This window comes from Nannobrachium achirus (assembly GCF_963921795.1).
Source record: "Nannobrachium achirus genome assembly, chromosome: 14".
NCBI lineage: Eukaryota > Metazoa > Chordata > Actinopteri > Myctophiformes > Myctophidae > Nannobrachium > Nannobrachium achirus.
Window position 1 is genome coordinate 1,421,788 of NC_137821.1, and position 23,479 is coordinate 1,445,266.

General features: G+C 42.4%; 1 protein-coding gene across 1 annotated transcript in view; it reads right to left on the reverse strand.

Moving 5' to 3' along the window:
* nfxl1 (nuclear transcription factor, X-box binding-like 1) overlaps positions 1 to 23,479 on the reverse strand; it is a gene marked incomplete at its 3' end in the record, with an annotated part of 62,790 nt that overhangs the window by 19,144 nt on the left and 20,167 nt on the right. Inside the window, 7 exon segments of the mRNA XM_080742292.1 lie at positions 1,143 to 1,234; positions 3,772 to 3,911; positions 3,914 to 3,927; positions 5,211 to 5,331; positions 13,343 to 13,433; positions 18,527 to 18,649; positions 20,409 to 20,533. Coding sequence (XP_080598418.1) covers positions 1,143 to 1,234; positions 3,772 to 3,911; positions 3,914 to 3,927; positions 5,211 to 5,331; positions 13,343 to 13,433; positions 18,527 to 18,649; positions 20,409 to 20,533 — 706 coding nt within the window.

The window sequence follows — 23,479 nt, forward strand, 5'->3', positions numbered from 1 at the left end:
AGGTGGCTCTCTGTTCTTTTACCATATGGTGTGTTTGGTCAACGGCTTGGCAGTTGACAATGACTACATGTCTACAATAACTGTCAACTAACTGCCTACATTAAAGGACAACTTTGTTTTTTTAGGGTTCATATTTTAGATTGTAATCAGAGAAAAGAAAAAGTGAGTGTTAAAATGTTTTCATTTGCTTCGTTCTATTGTTTTATCGTGTTTACCGTGCTAAAATGTGGGGCATGCGTACGCATGGGGGCATGCGTACAAGTGGCTAAATATGTCTTTTTAGACATATATTTCTATATGAAAAAAAAACTACTTTCTGGTCTTGACAGCCCATACATACGACAAACAGAAAAGTCCTATCTGATTGCATTAAACAACGTTAAATGACGTTAAACTCACTTTGCCACTCAATGTGCCACTTGAATTGCCATTCACTTTGTGCATGCGCATACCCTCTATTGCTATTTACAGTAACACTTCTAGCCCCCATAAGTCACATCCAACCATGAAAGGTTGCGTTGTATCTTGGGAATGGGCTTATTCTGTGTAAAATGAAATATTTAGCCACTTGTACGCATGCCCCCAACCACTGAAATAAGAATCTCTAAAACAATAGAAAGAAGTAAATGAAATCATTTTAACACTCATCTTTTATATTCTTTAATTACAATCTAAAATATGAACCCTTGTTGTAAAAAAATGAAGTTGTCCTTTAACTATGGTGGCATAGCTCAGGGGTAGAGAACCGTTATTAGAGCACGAAGGGTTCCCAGTTCGAATCCGGGCTCCCCCTGAGTTAATGTCGAAGAGTCCTTGAGCAAGACTCTGAACCCCTAATTGCTCCCGGTGAGCAGGTTGGTGCCTTGCATGGTTTCCTCCGCCACCGGTGTATGAATGTGTGCGTGAATGGGTGAATGTAATGCACAATCTCTGTAAAGCGCTTTGGCTATATAAATGCACCATTTACCATTTATGGCAGCAGAAGTGTTACTACGTGTGTGTGTGTGTGTGTGTGTGTGTGTGTGTGTGTGTGTGTGTGTGTGTGTGTGTGTGTGTGTGTGTGTGTGTGTGTGTGTGCGTGTGTGCGTGCGTGCGTGCGTGCGTGCGTGCGTGCGTGCGTGCGTGCGTGCGTGCGTACATACGTTGCTATGGGAACCACACAGGGAGGACAGGGCAGACTCTTCTGGACGAATGACGGACCAGCTGGCTTCTCCCACGGCCCGGAAACCTGCACCTACACACACATACACACACCACATAGACACCCATTAGAACAGATACACAACTCTCCCACGGTCCGGAGACCTGGACCTACACACATATACACACACCACATAGACACCCATTAGAACAGATACACAACACACACACACACACACACACACACACACACACACACACACACACACACGTTCCTGTTCCAGCATGTATAAATGAGGTTAACCTTTGACCTTGTGCTGATGTTTATCAGAATCAATAACATGTTTTATTATTGATGGACAGATAGAGAACTTCCTGTCATAACCCCCCCCCCCCCCCCCCCCCCCCGTTCACTCTGCCTCCCTATGTTCATGGCAGAGTTTGTTTCTTTATGTTAGGACATTTCACATGTTCAACTGCCAGTGAGACTTATAACCACCTTCCTCCTCTTCGTTGCAGAGTAATCCTTAACTTGTTCTACGCTAAAACAAGAAGGGAGTCCATGCTGGAGAACTGATGATTTAATAACAAAATATATTCCAAATAAACATGTGAACAGCCAGGGTTCTATCCTCTGTATCACTCGTAAACACAATAAAAAGAAATCACGGCTTGTACAAATGCGTGGCCACACTCTTCTCCCACTGAACAGAAAGTAAACACGCACCAAGCATATCCCATCATACCCCTCTGCAGCCCGCCAACTACTTCAAGGCAACTTAAAGGCACATACCCCTGGCATAGTGTCAGGGGTTGACACTAAGGTCTCAGAGGCACTTGCCCGTCGGGCAAGTACAGGTCATGTTCTACTTGCCCAAAAGTCATGCCCACTTGCCCGAAAAGCTAATTGTTCATTATAAAATGATGGGCAAGATTTTAATTACCGCTCAATTAAAGACATATTTCTTTACTTTCTGAGGCTGTGCGATAAAAAATGTCATACCTCCAATCCAAAACCAAATACCTACATAGCTACAATTGAATATGTCTGTGGTTTCAAACGTTATTTTATATTTTAAGTGTAGCAACATTTAAAACAGCATATTATAGGCAAACCGTGCACTTATTTTAAATTCCACAGACCAGAAGACAGCCCTCTGGCCACGTTCAGGTGTTTAGACAGATATCTTGTGTTGTGTTACGGTTGCGTTCCCCTCTCAAATGAGTACTTGCCCGGTCAGGCAACCTGAAAGCCAACTTCACCTGCCCGAAGGTTTTATTTACCTGCCAGGGGCAGGTGGGCAAGCCTTAGTGTCAATGCCTGAGTGTACATGTATGTATACAGTATATACAGTATAGGGTTACAGACTCCCTAATTGAGAGATAAGCGACCGTCAGGTTGCATACACAAACTTTAGAAGGCAATGATAGCCAATCAGGAGGGAATATGGGAAACGTGCCACGACGGACTGCATTGCGCTGAGAACATCTGACTGAAGGCTACAAGCTTTACTTCTTCACTCATACAGAACAAGTCACTCACATTGCATCACGGATATTAGGGATGTCAACGATTAATAGATTTTCGATTAATCAATCGATTAATCAATAATCGATTTTAAAATGTCATAATCGAAAATCGAAAACATATATATTTTCCTTTTTTTCCATCAAAGAAAAGGGGAAAACAGCGCCCTCTGTATTGTAAGCATCACAGGAACTGTTCTTGAGAGATTAGGTGAACAGTACACTGACACACTAGAAAGAAAGATGAAGAGTAGTAGTTAGGCACCCTGGCCAAGATATGACTTCCGCTTGGTTCTAAGATTTCTAGCGGAATTCTGTGTTTAACGGACGTTACGTCATGCGGTGCAGTCTGTTTACATTCCCCCGCGAAAAAACTAAAATAGATTGTAGCTCTTAACTCGCTCTTCATAGGTGTAATATCGCCTGAATCAATGTTTTAGTTTATATATTGTTTATTGTGAGCGCAACCGATGGAGCAGGAGACGTAGACACTTTCTTTTTCCAGCGGGGAATACGTTTGCAGGAACACCACACTGTGAAAAGAAGACAACTTCCGCGAATATTCAGCCCCACCTCCTAGAACGGTCTCTGCCTCATATCTGGACCAGGCTTCTCCTCGCAGATGAGTAAGCCTGGCTACGCGAGGCTAGTAGTTAGGCTACTAATTACCTGAAGAGACATGTTGTACATATGTAAATGTGCATTGCAATACAGTAAAAAAAAACGAAAAACAGAAGAAAGAAAAACGTTGCAGGACGGAGAATACATTAATTAGGCTTGATCATGGGCTGCAGCTGCTGTGATCATAGATGCGTCGCAGCGCGACACGCTGTGAGCTTGTAGATTGTCTATTTTCAAATAGCCTGGCTATAGGGCTAAAGGTAGGCCTACTATGTTTTATAATATGATAATTCATATTGAATGTCAGTTGTCAAGACACTGATCTTTAATACAAGTTGCTCAAGTTGTCAGTGTGGTTTCACCGCCCGTGTGTGTGTGTGTGTGTGTGTGTGTGTGTGTGTGTGTGTGTGTGTGTGTGTGTGTGTGTGTGTGTGTGCGTGCGTGTGTATGTGTGTGTATGTGTGTGTGTGAGTGTGCGTGCACCTGTTGCGTCTTGACCATCACGTTGTCATGGCAGGGTGATTGACAGCTGTGCTCACAGAGGGGGCGGGGCTTGGAGCAGCGCTGGCGGCAGGGAGGACAGGCGTCGTCATGACAACGATGAGGCTCCCTGCTGGGGTGGTGCAGGAGGGGGGGGCTCTGGGGGGGGGGGGGGGGGATTTATAATAATAGATCACATTAATATAGCCATATTTTAAGTCTATCACTAAAGGAACCAAATGGACCACAGTTTACAGTTTAGGCATTTAGCAGACGCTTTTAATCCAAAGCGACTTACAATAAGCAGATAATACAGTACTATAATAACAAGATATGTCAGAACATCAACAACAATATAACAAATGCATATGAACATCAATCTAAAACATTAAAATCAGTAAAGAGAACTAGCTTCATGTATGGTCATTGAGTGTTTCTGTAGTGCTAAGGGTTTAGGTGGAGTCTGAAAAGGTGAGTCTTCAGTCCACGGTGAAAGCTAGCGAGTGAGTCTGTTGTTCTAAGTGCGACAGGGAGTTTATTCCACAGTTTGGGGGCCAGGAGGGCAAACTGTCTCGGACGAGTGGATTTTTATCCTGGGATTTTTAGCGAGGGTTCTGTCAGCATCCCTGTGTTGGCTGATCTAAGTGAACGGGTGGGGGTGTAGGGGTTGATCAGGTCTTGGAGGTACCGTATTTTCCGGACTATAAGGCGCACTTAAAAGCCTTTAATTTTCTCAAAAAACTACAGCGCGCCTTATAGTCCAGTGCGCCTTATATATGGATCATTCATTGACATTGACATTCCCTTTAGCACAGCTCCATCTGTTTGATGCATAACGCAATGGTAGCGTCTATTATGTGCGCCTTATAGTCAGGTGCGCCTTATACTGTATATGAAAACAGTTTGAAAATAGACCATTCATTGACAGTGCGCCTTATAGTCAGGTGCGCCTTATAGTCCAGAAAATACTGTATACCTCCAAAACCTGATTTACTCTCCAATACATCATTTGTACACCTCTCAGAGGTATGGGGGTCCTTCAAATCATTAACCCCTCAGACCAGAATAGTAAATATTGTAGTGGGGACTGCTTCCGTGGGTTGGGCTGCTCCATGCTGCTATACGTCTGGCAGAAGACCTTGCTGGATGATTCCCACCCACGCGCTGTAACATTACTCCTGCTACACATACAGTATAACAGTCAGAAATAAGAAATATAATTTAAAAAATATCTACAGTAAACGGGTTTGGGGGGAGGGGGGTGGTGGTGGTAACTTTGTCTTTTTTATCAGTTCACATCCTCCTGTAAGAGCGGTTTTAAAGGATGTTAGGGATTTACACTGCTTTAAGAGGCCTTCGGTAGGGTGTGTGTGTGTGTGTGTGTGTGTGTGTGTGTGTGTGTGTGTGTGTGTGTGTGTGTGCGTGTGCGTGTGTGTGTGTACCTGCACAGCTGTTTGCATCGGGGGGGTCTGGTGTGTCTCTCTCTCCCACACGGGACGGTGACGACGGTGTGTCCACAAGCACACCTCACCTCCACCGTCTCTGGACAGGGGTAGCAGGACCCTGCACACACGCACGTATTCAGTAAAAAAACGTTATAAAAAATATATATTAGGGCATTCACCAAATATTCGAATATTCGAATATCAAAGTCACTATTCGACGTTGTTCACCGAAGTCGAATATTTGCTTATTTTTATTTTTTTATTGTTTTCTCTTTAAAAAAATCGGCTAGATAGGAAGTCATAAGAATGAGTTGTCAATGCCCCTGGTGGATGAATTTGTTAATGCTCTATACCAGGGGTTCTCAAACCTTTTTAGGCCCTGACCCCCAAAATGAACATATTTGAACTGGGGACCCCCACCCTGACAAGCACTTGGAATTGTAGGTATTACATTTAATCTGACTCGGTCACATTATCGACAGATAAATATTGTGAAAATAGCAGATCTACATGCTCACAACTTGTGATCATGTAGATCACTATTCACGAAATTCACGAAAATCACTATTCGTGAATGCCCTTATACATATAAATAGGACGAGTGTATTTTTTGTCCTGGGGTTTTGTAGTGAGGGTTCTGTCACGCACGCACAAACATTAACAGTCTACACACCACCAGGTCTGGGTCATGTCACGTCTCCTTTCCCTACACATCAACAAAGCTCTGTGTGTGTGTGTGTGTGTGTGTGTGTGTGCGTGCGTGCGTGCGTGCGTGCGTGCGTGCGTGCGTGCGTGTGTGTGTGTGCGTGCGTGTGTGCGTGCGTGTCAGAATGAGGCGTCACAGAGCTGGAATAAACCCTTCTCACGTGATATTATATTAAACAATGACAGCTCTGGACAAGGTTAAAAACCCACAGTATTTATTTGACTCCAGTGGTTCTTAAAGCAGACCATATTGGTACATTCTGTCCCCTTTTTCTCCTCAATACAGTCGTTATCTCTATTGATTCCTCCACACACACACACACACACACACACACACACACACACACACACACACACACACACACACACACACACACACACACACACACACACACACACACACACACACACACACACACACACACACACACACACACACACACACACACACACACAGACAGATGTGGGCAGAGCACAGACTGTAAAAACAATGGACGGTGGAAAGCCATGGTTTCTATGCTGTGAACAGTAAGCCATTTACCATGAGAGGCAGTGGGTTGTTGGCTGATTTACCACTGTTTCAGGAATCAGCCAACTAGAGCTGTCACAATTATTACATAATCGTCTAATCGTGACTATTTGACATAATCGCGATTATTTTTCATAATCGTCATAATCGTTTCCATGTTGAAAAGTGTTCATATATTTTAAAAAAAGTCGAAAATAGTGGAAATAGCAGATCTACAAGCTCACAACGCGTCGCATCGCGACGCGTTGTGAGCTTGTAGATCGGCTATTTCTACTATCAATGTTATTTTTAAAGTAGAAAGTTGCCAAATATGTCCTTCATTTCTTAGGTTATGTGTCATATCTACCATGTGCAACTTCAAAGCCTAAAAGCCAAACAGAAATGTAATTGTCAACGACAAAAACACAATTAAATCGTTGATCGCAGTTATTTGAGTGACAATTAATGGTCATGTAAAATGTCATATCGTGACAGCCCTACAGCCAACAAGCCACGACCCTCGAACGGTAAATTGCTTTTCTACCACTTCTACCATAAATGAAAGAAAAGTTGTTTGGGAGGCGCATTGATCTGGGAAATGTTACAACAGTGGGCGGGGTCCATGAGCCAACTCAAGGTTGTTGACTGATTTACCACTGTTTTAAGCCAATCAGAATCCAGTATCTGAACATGTGACCACAAAAAGAAGCTTTTTTGGCCCTTGTACGGGTGACGCCATCATTGTAGAAATCAACGTTCATTGGTAGAAATGACACCATCTCCAATGCTATTGGCTGCCAACGGTCACGTGCAACGCAAGGATACTTGGGACATTGTCTTGAGCTTGCAGAAAATAAAGCACACGAAGAAGAATCATCACAATCCTATGATCACAAGCCCCTCCTACAGCATACCCTGCTTTAACATCAATTATAACATAAATTGGAGCATATTTGGACTATATTCACAAAACGCATATCATGGTGTTTGAAAGATCACAACAGGGTTCCAACACATCTTTACCAATTAATTTCCAAACTTTTCCAAAACTTTTCCAGAATATTTAACCCGATTTCCAGGACTATATAAACAATAATTTCAGCTCAATAACGAGTCGCTTACTCCGATGCGCAATGCCTAAAGACAGGTAGTGTATCTCAACCTTTTCAGGCTGTGACCCCCCGAAATAATCATATTTTAACTGGGGACCCCGGAACCCTGACGAGCACTAATAGTTGAGGAATTGTGTATAACACGGTCTATTGTGAAAATAGCCGATCTACATGCTCACAACGTGGCGAGGCGTTGTGAGCATGTAGATCTGCTATTTTCACAATTTCTGCCTCTAATATTTGACAGTTTGCCCCATGTTTAATTTGTCATTTTAGAGGTATTAACAAAATCAATAACCAAAGACAATGCATAGCTATTTTTTCCAGGATCTTCCAGGACCCTTGATCAATTCCAAAACTTTTCCAGTACTGGAAAAATATTATTCTAATTTCAAAACATTTCCAGGAATGTCATGACCGTGGGAACCCTGTCACAAGAATAAAAATCTCTGTGAGTTTCTTTGGAGCGACGCTAGCACCGTTTAGACTGTCTGTCAACAGAGTGGGTGTGAAAGCACCTTTATGTGTGTGTGTGTGTGTGTGTGTGTGTGTGTGTGTGTGTGTGTGTGTGTGTGTGTGTGTGTGCGTGCGTGCGTGCGACTGTCTCTCTCTCACACACACACACACACACACACACACACACACACACACACACACACACACACACACAGTGCAGCTCAGTGATTGGTTGGTTTTTAACAGATGAACTTCTACATCCTGTGTCACGTTGACCCCCCCCCCCCCCCCCCCCCCCCATCAGTGACGCTGTTGCATATCTGTTCCCCCCCGAAAGGTCACACACACACACACACACACACACACACACACACACACACACACACACACACACACACACACACACACACACACACACACACACACACACACAAACAATACAACCACACTATACAAACACACACAAACGTCGTTAACTAGCTTTTATCTGTCCAGCCAATCGGCACGCAGACAGGAGAATAAATTGTCTTTTATCGCCCAATCAGGAACAAAGGAGGACAGGAAGCTGCTCTGTGACTCCCTGAAGCGTCCACGTTTTTCCCAATGACTCTGAGGGGGGGGGGGCTGCGAGGGACAGGAGCGCTTGTTTTCCGTGATGACGAAGGAGACGCGCCGTCTCAGGCCGTCCTTGAGCCACGCGAGACACCTCTGTGCGAACGAGCCGCCGTGACGAACGTCGCGACGGCAGTGTTGTTTTTGACAGCAAATCTTTGATGTAGTTTTAGTCATAGTCTTTTGAATAAAATGTCATTTAGTTTTAGTCATAATTTAGTCACCTGAGAAGTTTTAGTTTTAGTCTAATTTTAGTCGACTAAATATCATATGTTTTTAGGCAAATAAATCTACTGTTGATTTAGTCAACTGAAATGTATTTTGGCAGGCATTGATGGCATCGTAATGACTGATTTTACACTTGGTTGTGTGCTGAAAATAGCCGATCTACAAGCTCTGCTATTTTCAGCACACAACACCTGAGAGCAACCCAACACCAGTAAGACTCCCTAATCGGGAGATAAGCGACCGTAGGTCTCGCTAGAAGAGGGCCATGTGAGAAATGAGGGGTGGGGTCTCCGCGTTGCCTTGGCGGACGAATAGGTACCGGCCCCGGCTCTCCCGGACGCTCCTAGGCCGAGTTAGGGCATTTTATGTGAGCTGCAGTGGAGGGGGTCCTCCACTGGGGGCGCCACCACTTTTGCATCCGTTCTGGAGTAGCAGGAGTGGGTGGTCCCCGGGAATTCCCCGTGAGCAGCCCCGTGGGGGTGGTCATTTGGTCATTTTTGCACATTTGGTATTTTTTTTACACCTGGGGGTCCCCCAGGGACCTGGGGGTCCCTGGAACTCCGGGGGTCCTTGGAGGTTGTAGTTTGGCAGGTAAGGAGTGTGTGTGCAAAATCTGGCATGGATCGGGGCAACGGTTGCGGAGATATGAGCAGGGCAAAAGTGTGACGTCTGACGTGTGACGGACGGACGGACGGACGGACGGACGGACTGACTGACTGACTGACGCACGGACACCTGGTGGAGCTTTCTGTAGTAAGTGCGACCTATGGTCGCAATAAAATGACTCTCTTCTCCACCAGTCCCTCCCTAACGTTTTAGTCTAGTTTTTATTTTGTTGACGAAATTGTCAATATATTTAGTCTTAGTTTTAGTCATCACAGCTTAGTTTTTATTTAGTTTTCGTCAGTGAAAAAAATGCAGTCGACAAACATTTTTCATCATAGTTTTAGTCGACGAAATCAACGCTGCGTGACGGACGGTCGCATGAGCCCACTGAGCGCCGTTACCGAGTTATGAGACGTTATTAGGGCTGTCACCATTATGACATTTTACATGACGATTAATTTTCTCTCAAATAATAGCGATTAACGATTTAATTGTGTATTTGCCGTTGACAATTACATTTCTGTTTGGCTTTTAGGCTTTGAAGTTGCACATGGTAGATATGACACATAACCTAAATATACGAAGAAATTACTGACATATTTGACAACTTTATACTTAAAACTAGAAATACTGTTCCTTCGAAACAGTGTGGGCTCGATTCCAACCCAACAAATAGGATACTTTAAGGTACTGTAAGGTACAGTACCCTACAGTATTGTACTGTACCTTACTATACTGTACTGCACCTTACTGTACTGTACTGTACTGTACTGTACTGTACTGTACTGTACTGTAACTTACTGTACTTTACTGTACTGTACTTTACCTTACTGTACTTTACTGTACTCTACTGTAACTTACTGTACTTTACTGTACTCTACTGTACCTTACTGTACTGTACTTTACTGTACTCTACTGTACCTTACTGTACTGTACTGTACCTTACTGTACTGTACCTTACTGTACTGTACTTAACTGTACTCTACTGTACCTTACTGTACTATACTGTACTGTACTCTACTATGCCGTACTGTAACTTACTGTACTGTACTCTACTGTACCTTACTATACTGTACTTTACTGTACTCTACTGTACCTTACTGTACTCTACTGTACTTTACTGTACTCTACTGTACCTTACTGTACTGTATTGTACTTTACTGTACTGTACTTTACTGTACACTACTGTATCTTGCTGTACCTTACTGTACTGTACGTTACTGTACTTTACTGTACTTTACTGTACACTACTGTACTGTACTGTACCTTACAGTACTGTACTTTACTGTAATCTGCTGTACCTTACTGTACTTTACTGTACTCTACTGTAACTTACTGTACCTTACTGTACTGTACCTTACTGTACTTTACTGTACCTTACTGTACTGTACCTTACTGTACTGTACCTTACTGTACTGTACTGTACCTTACTGTACTATACTGTACTGTACTCTACTGTGCCGTACTGTACCTTACTGTACTGTACTCTACTGTACCTTACTATACTGTACTTTACTGTACTCTACTGTACTTTACTGTACTCTACTGTACCTTACTGTACTGTATTGTACTTTACTGTACCTTACTGTACTGTACTCTACTGTACCTTTCTGTACTGTACCTTTCTGTACCTTACTGTACTTTACTGTACTCTACTGAACCTTACTGTACTTTTACTGTACTCTACTGAACCTTACTGTACTGTACATATTCTATGTGTTCTAGATCTACATTTTTGATTCTGTGTTTGGGAACCAGCAACTGTCAAATGGACTCCAACTGTAGTGGAGTATATTGAGTGCATATAGACGCCTTAATGGTCCACGTCACACTGATATAAACCAGTATGCGCACGCCGGTCGGCACCAAATGAACCCCACCGTTCATAGGATGCAATGGATGGCACTCGTGTTTAAAAATGCATTCCATCAAACTTTCAGATGCCGTTTTTCTCCCAGTGTGGAGGAAGAATGCTTAGGATTTTTACTGTAAATTCTCACTCTTGAAATATATAATCCTTAGTTTCTGTTGATTGTAAACAATAATAGCGATTCAAAACAGTTGTCCTTCAAACCCCACCTCTATTCACCGTCATCAGAACAGAGGGAGCGCTCCTCTTGATCACCCACCCGATCCACTGGATCACCAGAGCGTCTACTGCTCGCCCAGCTGCAGTCCATGAAGCCTAATTATGCTCCGTCCTGCGACGGTGTCGCGCGCAGAGCCGCAGACCTCCAAGCTCAGAAGGGTTGCATTGGTGACGCGATGTGAGCTTGTATATCAGCTACTCTTGACGCGGAATACCGTTGCGCAATGAAGTATATATCTCTCGATAAGGGCGCTCCCATGGGAGCACCTCACTAGTACACAAGAGGAGGTTGAATAACCAGTGCTCCCCAAAACAACAGGTTTGGGGATCTGTTGGGAATTGATTACATGATACAGTCAGCTGTGCATTCAGTCTCAATGTTTGTAAACAAATAATTGGTCTATACTGTAGGCTAACAATCCCAGATCACATCTGTCCTCCACTATGTCTATAACCAAGGCGTTCTTCTATGTGGCCACTCCAGACTGAGGAGTGGAGCATGGCTTTTATTGTGTTTGTGGATCTGACTTGGAAATGCATTGGTTTTGATATCTCCCTGACAACCAACAACAACCACTAATATGGCTGACTGTCCCTGCGGGCTCTAGGATATATGGCTATGGGATTTACATCCCATCGCCCGGACTTGATTCTTGATCACAGCTGTGTAATCAGTAGAGTGGAGAGGGACATTTATTTATAGTTTTAACTATAACTATAGTTTTATACATCACACAGCTTAGACATTTGGATCAAATCAGAGAGCAGACCTGTGTGAACGCAATGATATAGATAGCATATCTGAAGTGTGAACACTGCAGCCACAGCGGCTTAACATAAACATGGGTCTATTATCCTTCTCTCCACTCACTAAACCCATTGGAAATGCATTGGGTGCTTAAAGTTAAACATTTTTATTTTTTTATATTTATACTACAAAACATTTCAAAACCAAAAATACAAGCACACGTGTCCTCAGTAAGCTGAACACATAAAAATTTGAATGGTGTTGAAAGGTGTAAGCGTTTAAGAGATGAATCGCGCCAAAGTTTTGAGGATACTGACTGACTGATAGATAAATAATGAAGATAACATACGTGTGCTCGCCTTCCAGGCGAGCCCACAATAAGAACATTGATAGTGGAAATAGCCGATCTACAAGCTCACAACGCGTCGCGATGCAACGCGTTGTGAGCTTGTAGATCTGCTATTTCCACTATTTTTTAAAACATAACGATTATGACGAATGTGAAAAATATTCGCGATCATGTCAAATAATCGCAATTAGACGATTATGTAATAATTGTGACAGCCCTAGCCGTTATGGACAGAATAGTAAATCTAAAAAACACAATTAAATCAATTTGAGTGACAATTAATCGTCATGTAAAATGTCATAATGGTGACAGCCCTAGACAGCGGGTCCCCCCACTGGCCCCCACCGTTGTGCTTAGTTTTCCTGGGAACCACCAGGTCACCTCCCTGACAACACACAGGATGTAACACACACACACACACGCACACACGCACACACGCACACACGCACGCACGCACGCACACACGCACACACGCACACACGCACGCACACACACACACACACACACACAGCTTCTCTTCAGGAGGTGTTTTTACAGAACATTCCAACGTTGACCTCTGACCTCCCAGCTGTGTCCCTATTAGCCAATCACCTTCAATCTCACTCTAGAGGTGTGTGTGTGTGTGTGTGTGTGTGTGTGTGTGTGTGTGTGTGTGTGTGTGTGTCTCTAGTGTGTGCGTGCGTGCGTGCGTGTGTGTGTATGGTCGTCATGGTTACCTTGGTGACATCCAGAAGGACACTTGTGGTTCCTGCAGCCCAGGCTCCGCCCACACAGCAGGTCACATGGGGGGCAGTTGCCCGGGCAACACTGCAACGCAGGGTAAACAAACACTGTTACTATGGCAACACTGCAACGCAGGGTAAACAAACACTGTGACTACAATGAAACTCCTGGAAGAACTACAACAATGTGCCAACACAGCAGAAACATGTGTGAACTGTTGTTGCAACCGTAGGTCGCACCAGGGACGGACTGGGACTAAAATTCAGCCCTGGCATCTTAGCCCAGACCAGCCCCCACAACCAGCGCGCGCAGATACTCTACCGACTCATCCGGTCGAGGCACATACAAATACACAAGCTCTTAACTCATTTACTGCCTATGACTAGTTTGACGAGTTATATGGATGTGTCCACTCTGCCTATGACTAGTATGACGAGTTTGAAAAAAAAATAAAAAATAAAAAAAAAATATTTTTGATTTTTTTTTTTTTTTAAAGTTATTTTTGGACCCCATCAAATCTAGTAAGCATGATTTCAATCGCGATTTTGCATGTTCAACCCCCATACAACCCCATCTTTCAAACAGGGCGGCCATTTTTGTTTACATAACATGTAAAACATAATGGCTATTATCTCAAGAATGCCTGAACGGATTTCCAATCGGATGTTTTTGTTTGAAAGCTGTGAACAAACTGCACAAACATGGTGCATCATCTGTGCATGGGCGTGCATGATCCGTGCACTATAAATTACATTGAAGTCTATGGAGGCTTCTGGCGGGGAACCCTGATGGGAGCTGTTTCAAAATGGCAGTAAATGAGTTTAATAACACAACTTTTACAGAACAACATAAATGATAACTACACAACCCACAGCCAACTACACAATCCATAAATTGTATAAGTTAGCGTACAGTTCTCACCAACAAGGGGAGTATGAACATGACATTGGCAAATAACAACTTAGCAAACTGGGATCTTTTGGCAATGTGTGCCCTGGCAGAAAAAAGGTTGAGAAAAGGTTGACACTAGTAACTAGTGTTGTTGCTGCTCTTATACCACCATTATTATTACTAGAATTTCGGGCCCCCTTTGGGGGCCCTCAAATCTAGAGCTCGGGCCCCCTCCGGGGGCCCTCACGGTATACCAGCAATCAGATGGATTTGTAATTTTTTTTGAGAAAAAATATTTTTTTGAGAAAAAATATTTTTTTGAGAAAAAAAAAGTTTTTTGAAAAAAAAAAAGTTTTTTGAAAAAAAAAAAAAGTTTTGGCCTAATTGTGTTATTATTATTACTATAATAGGCCTGCCAATGTTTTATTTTCATTATTTCAATGTTTTCATTTTAGCAACACACACACACACACACACACACACACACACACACACACACACACACACACACACACACACACACACACACACACACACACACACACACACACACACACACACAGACAGTATGTTGCTGGGAAGAGGTGAGTGGGCCGAACTCTAGATGTGAGTGGCCCGAAGGGCCGCCAACTTCTTGTAAGATACAGGCTCTCGGCGCGGCCGTCACTGCTGAAGCAAACTGTAACCTGATACTTTGCTGACGAAAATTGCGTAGGAGACACTCTGGGGAAAGATTTGCATAGCAAACCCACACATTACTTTTCTACAAAGTGTACATCGTGCGAATACAATAGCTTCAGGAGAAGCTGCTAGGAACATTGGGGTAAAAATGCGCAAAAGGTGGAGTCTTTAGATGCAGTGTAAATGTGATTCTATCGCGGAGTTGCCTAAAAGTAATCGAAAAATAATCGCTGTCAATTAGTTGTAGGGATTATTATTATTATTATGAGAAATGCACTCCTTAAAGTTGAAACAAAATAAGTTAAGAACCAATTAACCAGTCTGCTTAAAGTATGCATCTGTAGCAGCTAGTTGACAGTGCAGTGAGACATAATTGCCTTCCTTTGATCCATTAACAAGGGGCAGTTACTACTTATTGGCATCAGCTGCCAGCTGGACACAGAGTCTGACACAATCACCTCCCCTCTGCAGGGCTCTGTGTCTGTCTCATTTCTCCAAAAGAATATGATTGAAAATGATTAAGGATTACTGTGATTATGGTAAGCTTACGTATTTTTTTTTTCGGCCCCCCAGCCCTCTGGCCTAGCGGCCCACCGGGCATATGCCCGGTATGCCAGATGGCCAGTCCGCCCCTGGGTCGCACTTCACTATCGATCGTTTGCTGCTTGATTAAAACACATAGGATTTGGAGTGCAAGGCTGTGTGGAATCGGCGCTGCAGATCACAAAAGGAGTCATAAAAGGAGTGATGAGTTTTTTACCGCATGCGACAAGACGCACAAATCCAACTGGGTTGAATCGGGGAAAAAACGCACGGCCGCAGCCACTCGTCGCACGGCTAATTCTGAGCCGGTGTGCATGAGGTCGTAGAGAATCATTGATTTCTTTTTAAAAATGGAATCGTCCGTTTTTTCAGTGCGAAAAAAATGCATCTGTGTGCAAAGGGCTTAACACTTGTCTTTTTTGTTGATTGACTCTCACGCTCTGACATCACTGTGATGTCATGGGAACAAAATCCCTTTTAAGCCCATATATGGAGATCCCTGATGTCATCAATATTAAACCCATATGTGTGAATGCCAAAAATATAATCACTGTGATGTCAGGGGAACCAAATCCCTTTGGCCAGATGGCCAAGACATGGTGCATGGTCGCTTTTTGCCCTCAAGTGTCTTACTGGTGATAAAAGAAGGCTAGAGAATGGACTACAACCATCCTAAGGACTACAAACCATGGATTGACATCTAGACCTACTGTACATACAGTATGAAACAGAGCTGATACCTGTAAATGCATTTTGAGAAAATATAATGCTGTTATTTGTTCCAAAAGCTTTATACCCTGTACACTGTATATATAAAATGTCACAATGCAACATAGATCTGTTTACACAATGCTGTACCCCTCCAACTGTATATCCTGTATGTTCCCCACTTAAAACTGTTGTTTGTTTTACACACACAACAAACTACCTGGGCAGTGGTTCTCAACCTGTGGGCTCACAGCGGTGAGCTTGTAGATCGACTATTTTTGGTGATTTTTTTTGTTTATTTCAATAATGTCATGCACATGTTACTAGAGCACTTATTTATGTCAAGGACCCCTAAATTGGCACTTACTGGCCCGCGGACCCCCATTTGAAAAGACACGTTCTATAAAGTAGCCTACACTTTAATATATGATGGGCCTATTAACTCATTGACTGCTCTATCACGAGTTTCACAAGTCATTCCAGTCTTCCCATTTAACAAGTTCAGAATGTAAGAAAGATTATTTTGAAAATAGCAAGCTCGCATCGCCACGCATTGTGAGCTTGAAGATCTGTTTTCAAAAGGCCGCAATCTATGTGGCTGAAGTGGTTTAATTTACACCACTGATAGCAGTTCATTCATAACCACAAGGACCAACTGTGGGAAAAACGAGCGCCGTAGTTTTTTTGGAGCGAGCGTCTTAGTAGTACAGCGGTGTCCACGTTATCCCCGCCCACAGTTTAATAGCATTGTTCAAAAAATCGATTATAGTAAATTGACTATAATGCATTTGGGTCTCCATCCGGAATCAATGGGAGTAAATGTATTGTAATCAAATTGTCTTAGGAATGCGACAAATACAAAAACATATTATTGAATATATCCATGGCATGAGTAATCAATGGGAAAAAAGTCATTTTGGACAACGCAACAAACAACCATACAATATAGAAATGTCAAAGCATACTGTGTGTGTGTGTGTGTGTGTGTGTGTGTGTGTGTGTGTGTGTGTGACTGTGTGTGACTGTGTGTGTGTGTGTGTGTGTGTGTGTGTGTGTGTGTGTGTGTGTGTGTGTGTGTGTGTGTGTGTGTGTGTGTGTGTGTGTGTGTGAATGTCACACTGCGTCATGTGACAGCAGACCTTTACCTATCAGATCATCAGTGACATTTATGCCTCCATAATAACAACAATGATGATAATTTATTCATTTTGTCTTCACCATGAATTCATTATTTCTGCTAAACTATGAGCTCATCTCTGCGACAACTCTACACCCAGGGACCCCTTAGAGAGAGAGATGAAGCAGGGACCCCTTAGAGAGAGAGATGAAGCAGGGACCCCTTAGAGAGAGAGATGAAGCAGGGACCCCTTAGAGAGAAAGAGAGATGAAGCAGGGACCCCTTAGAGAGAGAGAGAGATGAAGCAGGGACCCCTTAGAGAGAGAGAGAGATGAAGCAGGGACCCCTTAGAGAGAGAGATGAAGCAGGGACCCCTTAGAGAGAGAGAGAGATGAAGCAGGGACCCCTTAGAGAGAGAGATGAAGCAGGGACCCCTTAGAGAGAGAGATGAAGCAGGGACCCCTTAGAGAGAGAGAGATGAAGCAGGGACCCCTTAGAGAGAGATGAAGCAGGGACCCCTTAGAGAGAGATGAAGCAGGTACCCCTTAGAGAGAGATGAAGCAGGGACCCCTTAGAGAAAATTTAATTAATACAGTGCTCATGATTAAACAATGATTTAATCACCAGTTGTCATGGAACCCGGCGATTTTTCCTAATTTCGGAGGCTCAGAGTAAAAGCTCAGAGTAAATGTAATGCGAGTATTGATTGGCTGCTGGGTTCTGCTGGGGAAACTGGACAACAGGGGCATTTCTGCCTAATAGACCCCATGTTCAACCTAGATTTAACACTAAACAAGGCTCTAACTCGTTCTCCTGCTATACCATCAACATGTGGAACGCCCTTCCACAAGCCTTAAAGGAGAGCAAATCCCTAGCCTCCTTCGACATCGGTCTGAAAAGTCACCTTCAGGCGGCTGCTACCCGTGACTTGTAAATAGACTAAGCCCCCATGTTTCCACCCCCATTTTTTTTCTCCCCTTTTTCTGCTTTTGTAATTGATGTTATCCTATGTTTTTTACGTGGACCTTGGACCACTACGGTTAAGCTGTGTTCTATCCGTCTGTCTTTCAATGTTATATGATGACATGCATAGTTCTTGAATACATCAGATTCTTCTGATGCACCAGAACACATCATCAGTAAGCTGAGGTCCTCAGATGTTTGGGGTCTTTCAACATCCTTCCTGCTGACATTGAATTAATTAACACATTAATGAATGAACAGTAATGAAACCAACCTTCCTCCTACACTGGTGTCTGTGGCAGCCTCTGGACTTTGGACATTTAAAGTCACACAAATACTCCTTATGACAGGAAGTGACACGCTTACACCGGCCACACCTACACGCCTTCTCCACTTCCTGGAGAGAGAGAGAGAGAGGGGGGGGGGGGGGGTGGAGAGAAATCAGAATCAGCTTAATTGTCACAGGTTTCCAGAATTAAAAAAGTGGGTGAATTAGTTTTTCGTGCATCGCTCTATCTTTTTGCAAACGGGGGCGGGGGAGTGGAGGGAGCGGAGAAGAGGGGAAGACATCAAATGTCCTTTGCCATAAAATGTAGTTTTATGAAGCTCACATCGCATGGCACCGTGACAAGCTGTGAGCTTATAAATATACAGTAAATATACAGTAAATATACAGTACTGAAGTTACTGAATGTCCAGTGTTCAGGTTTTATTCACAATATGGTCATGACCCAAAGTATAAGGTCTTGGGTGCAAGCGGCCGAAATGGGTTTCCTCAGACGGGTGGCTGGTATCTCCCTTAGAGATAGGGTGAGAAGTTCAGTCACCCGAGAGAGACTTGGAGTAGCATCTAGTACGTGGATGGATGGATGGATGATAACACTGATTTACTGTGACATTATGACACTATGTATGACACTATTCTGAGTCCACAAGAACTAGCTGTGGTTCTCAAAGCTTTATTTGCCCCCATAACTCTGAGAGTGTACTAGGGCATTCACCAATAGTGATTTTTAGTATTCAAATTATTCGACCTCAAACAAAGTATATTTGAATAGTCGAGTATTCAACAAGACAGGACAAACTGTCAAATATTAAGTAAACAAGAGGTGAACATTGTGAAAATAGCCGATCTACATGCTCACAACGCCTCGCAACAATATTTATCTGCGGAACCGAGTCACATTAAATGTAATGCCTACAATTCCAAGTGCTTGTCAGGGTGGGGGTCCCCAGTTCAAATATGTTTATTTTGGGGGTCACAGCCTAAAAAGGTTTGAGAACCCCTGGTATAGAGCATTAACAAATTCATCCACCAGGGGCATTGACAACTCATTCTTATGACTTCCTATCTAGCCAAGCTTTATAAACTATAGATTTTTTTAAAGAGAAAACTATAAAAATAAGTGAATATTTGACTTCGGTGAACAATGTCGAATAGTGACTTTGATATTTGAATATTAGAATATTTGGTGAATGCCCTACATGGGCAACATAAGGCCCGGGGGCCGGACCTGGCCCTTCCACCATCTCAATACGGCCCTCGACGTCCTCAAGATAAACAAATTTGCACCCCAAAAAATCTACATGTTAAAAAGGCAGCATCATGTTTTTAGGGAAATCAATTTAACGCAACTCCAATTCATTATTAGTAATTAATACGTAGGCCTATGTACCATTTGAGTATATTCCATCCATATGTACTCAAATGTTAAATGTTTATAATGTAGCAGTGAAACAGTCTGCTATCCATCCATATTTATAAAATAATTCATAAGCCTTAAAGACACGACACAAAATAGGCAATATTTTGTCTGTCGTGTCTATCAAATTCATGCAGTTTTAACTGCGTGTGTTTCCATTGTCCAACGTGTGTCCCTTCACTCACTTTATCAAAGTCAGTGTGGAAAGAGATGTTGCCCCCCCTGCCCTAGAGTGTACTGATGGATCACTCATGTGTACACACTCAGAGTTACAGAAAATAAAACAAAAGATCATGAACATCTATATGACACATATGATCATTGATGGGTGGGTGAGTGCTACTGTAAGTGTTATGGGGTATTAAGGTAATATGTGTTTACGTGGCAAAGATGTTCACCACAAGCCATGGTGTGTGTGTGTGTGTGTGTGTGTGTGTGTGTGTGTGTGTGTACCTGTCTACACATCTCACAGGCTCCTCGGTGACACCTCATGGAGCATCGATGGAGGCCACAGTTCAAAGGTCGTCCACACGTGTCCCCACACGTCCCCACGTCCTCCGTGCACGGCAGAGAGTACTCTGTGCACGCACACACACATACAGGCGCGCACACACACAAGCGCACGCACGCGCACACACACACACACACACACACACACACACACACACACACACACACACACACACACACACACACACACACACAGGGTTAGGGTCACGCACAGATCAGTAATTGGACAAGATATCATCATTCAGTATTAGAGGAGTCACAGTTCTCCAAATATCACAATTCTAATTTCAATTTAAACTTTTTAAAGGGATATTTCACTTTCAAAAAAGCTTTTGGTCATTTTATCGTCTAATCAGGCTTTTATGAACACCCTGAACAGTTTTTAATTTGCTTGATTCAATATTTAGATATTTGATGTAAATGTTACCAGGCCCTCCAGGCCCAGGGCCTCTCCCCACACACAACCATTGTAACTTCAAACTCCATTTTAACCATGATAGATTCATTAAAAACACCCATTATTTTTTCTGATGACTCATACTACCCTCCTAATACGTGAGCAGGCCGTGTTTTTTCGATAACGTTTTTCATTTATTTTTAATATATCTTTTTTTTCCATTTTCCCAAATAGTTTTTAAAAATAAATTAAAACAGTTATAGAAAAAACACAGCCTGCTCACGTATTAGGAGGGTATTATGAGTCACCAGAAAAAATAATGGGTGTTTTTAATGAATCTATCATGGTTAAAATGAAGTTTGAAGTTACAATGGGTGTGTGTGGGGAGAGAAGCCCATAAGCTGTTTCCCTGTTGAAAGTGGAATATCCCTTTAAATCGCACTGTGGGGGAGAAAGTTAGTTGTAAATCCCAGACAAGTGAAGAGATCCAAGCAGTTATAAACTGCTCCTTTGCTGCCATCGTGTGGCTGTTCTTGGAACTGCACCGAGCTCATCAAACCAGTGTTATTGTGGGCTGCCTGGAAGGCGAGCACACGTATGTTATCTTCATTATTTATTTCTATACTATACTAGTCAGTATCTCCTCAAAACTTTGGCGCGATTCATCTCCTAAACGCTTACACCTTTCAACACCATTCAAATTTTTATGTGTTTAGCTAACTGAGGACACGTGTGCTTGTATTTTTCTTTTTGAAATGTTTTGTAGTTTAATTATAAAAAAATAAAAATGTTTAACTTTAAGCACCCAATGCATTTCCAATGGGTTTAGTGAGTGGGGAGAGAGTGTAGACAGAGGAAAGGGACCCATGTTTATATTAAGGCGCTGTGGCTGTAATGTTCACACTTCAGATATGCTATTTATATAAATACGTTCACACAGGTCTGCTCTCTGATTTGATCCAAATATCTAAGCTGTGTGATGTATAAAACTATAGTTATAGTTAAAACTATAAATAAATGTCCCTCTCCACTCTACTGATTACACAGCTGTGATTAAAGGCTTGGCTGTCATTGGCTGTTCTGTGGTGCTGCAAAGTAACTAAGTACATTTACTCAAGTATATACAAGTACTTGTAACTACAGTACAATTTTGAGGTACTTTTACTTTACTTTCCATTTTTGTTACTTATACTCTACTATAAATACAGCATTTGACAGCTTCAGTTACTTTGCAGATTTTATTATTAATAAAAAAACATAGATGGACCACTTAATACTGCTATGAAGTTGATCTACAATGTGCACGCACACGCACGCACGCACGCACGCACGCACGCACACACACACACACAAACAACTGTTACTGTGTTACTGTGGAGACGTTTGCTTGTATTTGTCTTTGAGACATGTTTTGTAGTGTTTTAGAAATATTACTTAAAAATAATAAGGTTTTAGGATCCCGGGCAATGGGATTTACAGTATATATCCTAGAACCCGCAGGGACACTCAGCCGTATTAGTGGTTGTTGTTGGTTGTCAGGGAGATATCACAACCAATGCATTTTCAAATCAGATCCACAAACACAATAAAAGTCATGCTCCACTCCTCAGTCTGGAGTGGCCTACAGTAACCTACAGTATATGCACTCAATATACACCTCTAGAACACATACAGTACAGTAAGGTACAGTAAAGTACAAAACAATACAGTAAGGTACAGTAGAGTACAGTAAAGTACAGTAGAGTACAGTAAAGTACAGTAAGGTACAGTAGAGTACAGTAGAGTACAGTAAAGTACAGTAGAGTACAGTAAAGTACAGTATAGTAAGGTACAGTAGAGTACAGTACAGTAAGGTACAGTACGGTACAGTAGAGTACAGTATAGTATAGTACAGTAAGGTACAGTACAGTACAGTAATGTACAGTAGAGTACAGTAACGTACAGTACAGTAAGGTACAGTACAGTAAGGTACATTAGAGTACAGTAAAGTACAGTAAGGTACAGTACAGTAGAGTACGGTAAAGTACAGTAAGTTACAGTAGAGTACAGTATAGTATAGTACAGTAAGGTACAGTACAGTACAGTAATGTACAGTAGAGTACAGTAAAGTACAGTACAGTAAGGTACAGTACAGTAAGGTACATTAGAGTACAGTAAAGTACAGTAAGGTACAGTACAGTACAGTAGAGTACGGTAAAGTACAGTAAGTTACAGTAGAGTACAGTAAAGTACAGTAAGGTACAGTACAGTAGAGTACAGTAAAGTACAGTACAGTAAGTTACAGTACAGTACAGTACAGTACAGTACAGTACAGTAAGGTGCAGTACAGTACAGTATCCTATTTGTTGGGTTGGAAGCGAGCCCACACTGTTTCGAAGGAACAGTATTTCTAGTTGAATTTGTATTTTTAATGTATTTTAGTCACATGAAATTTTAGTTTTGTTTTAGTTTTATTTATTTTTTATTTTTTATCTGCATAGTGCTGTTCTATCTGTCTGTCATTTAGCGTATACGAGTAAAAAATGATCTCAATTTAAATAAGTCATGTGCTTACTTGAGCTTATCTTTTTAGTTGACCTTGTACCAGTGAACTGTACTGTACTGTCATGAAACTGTA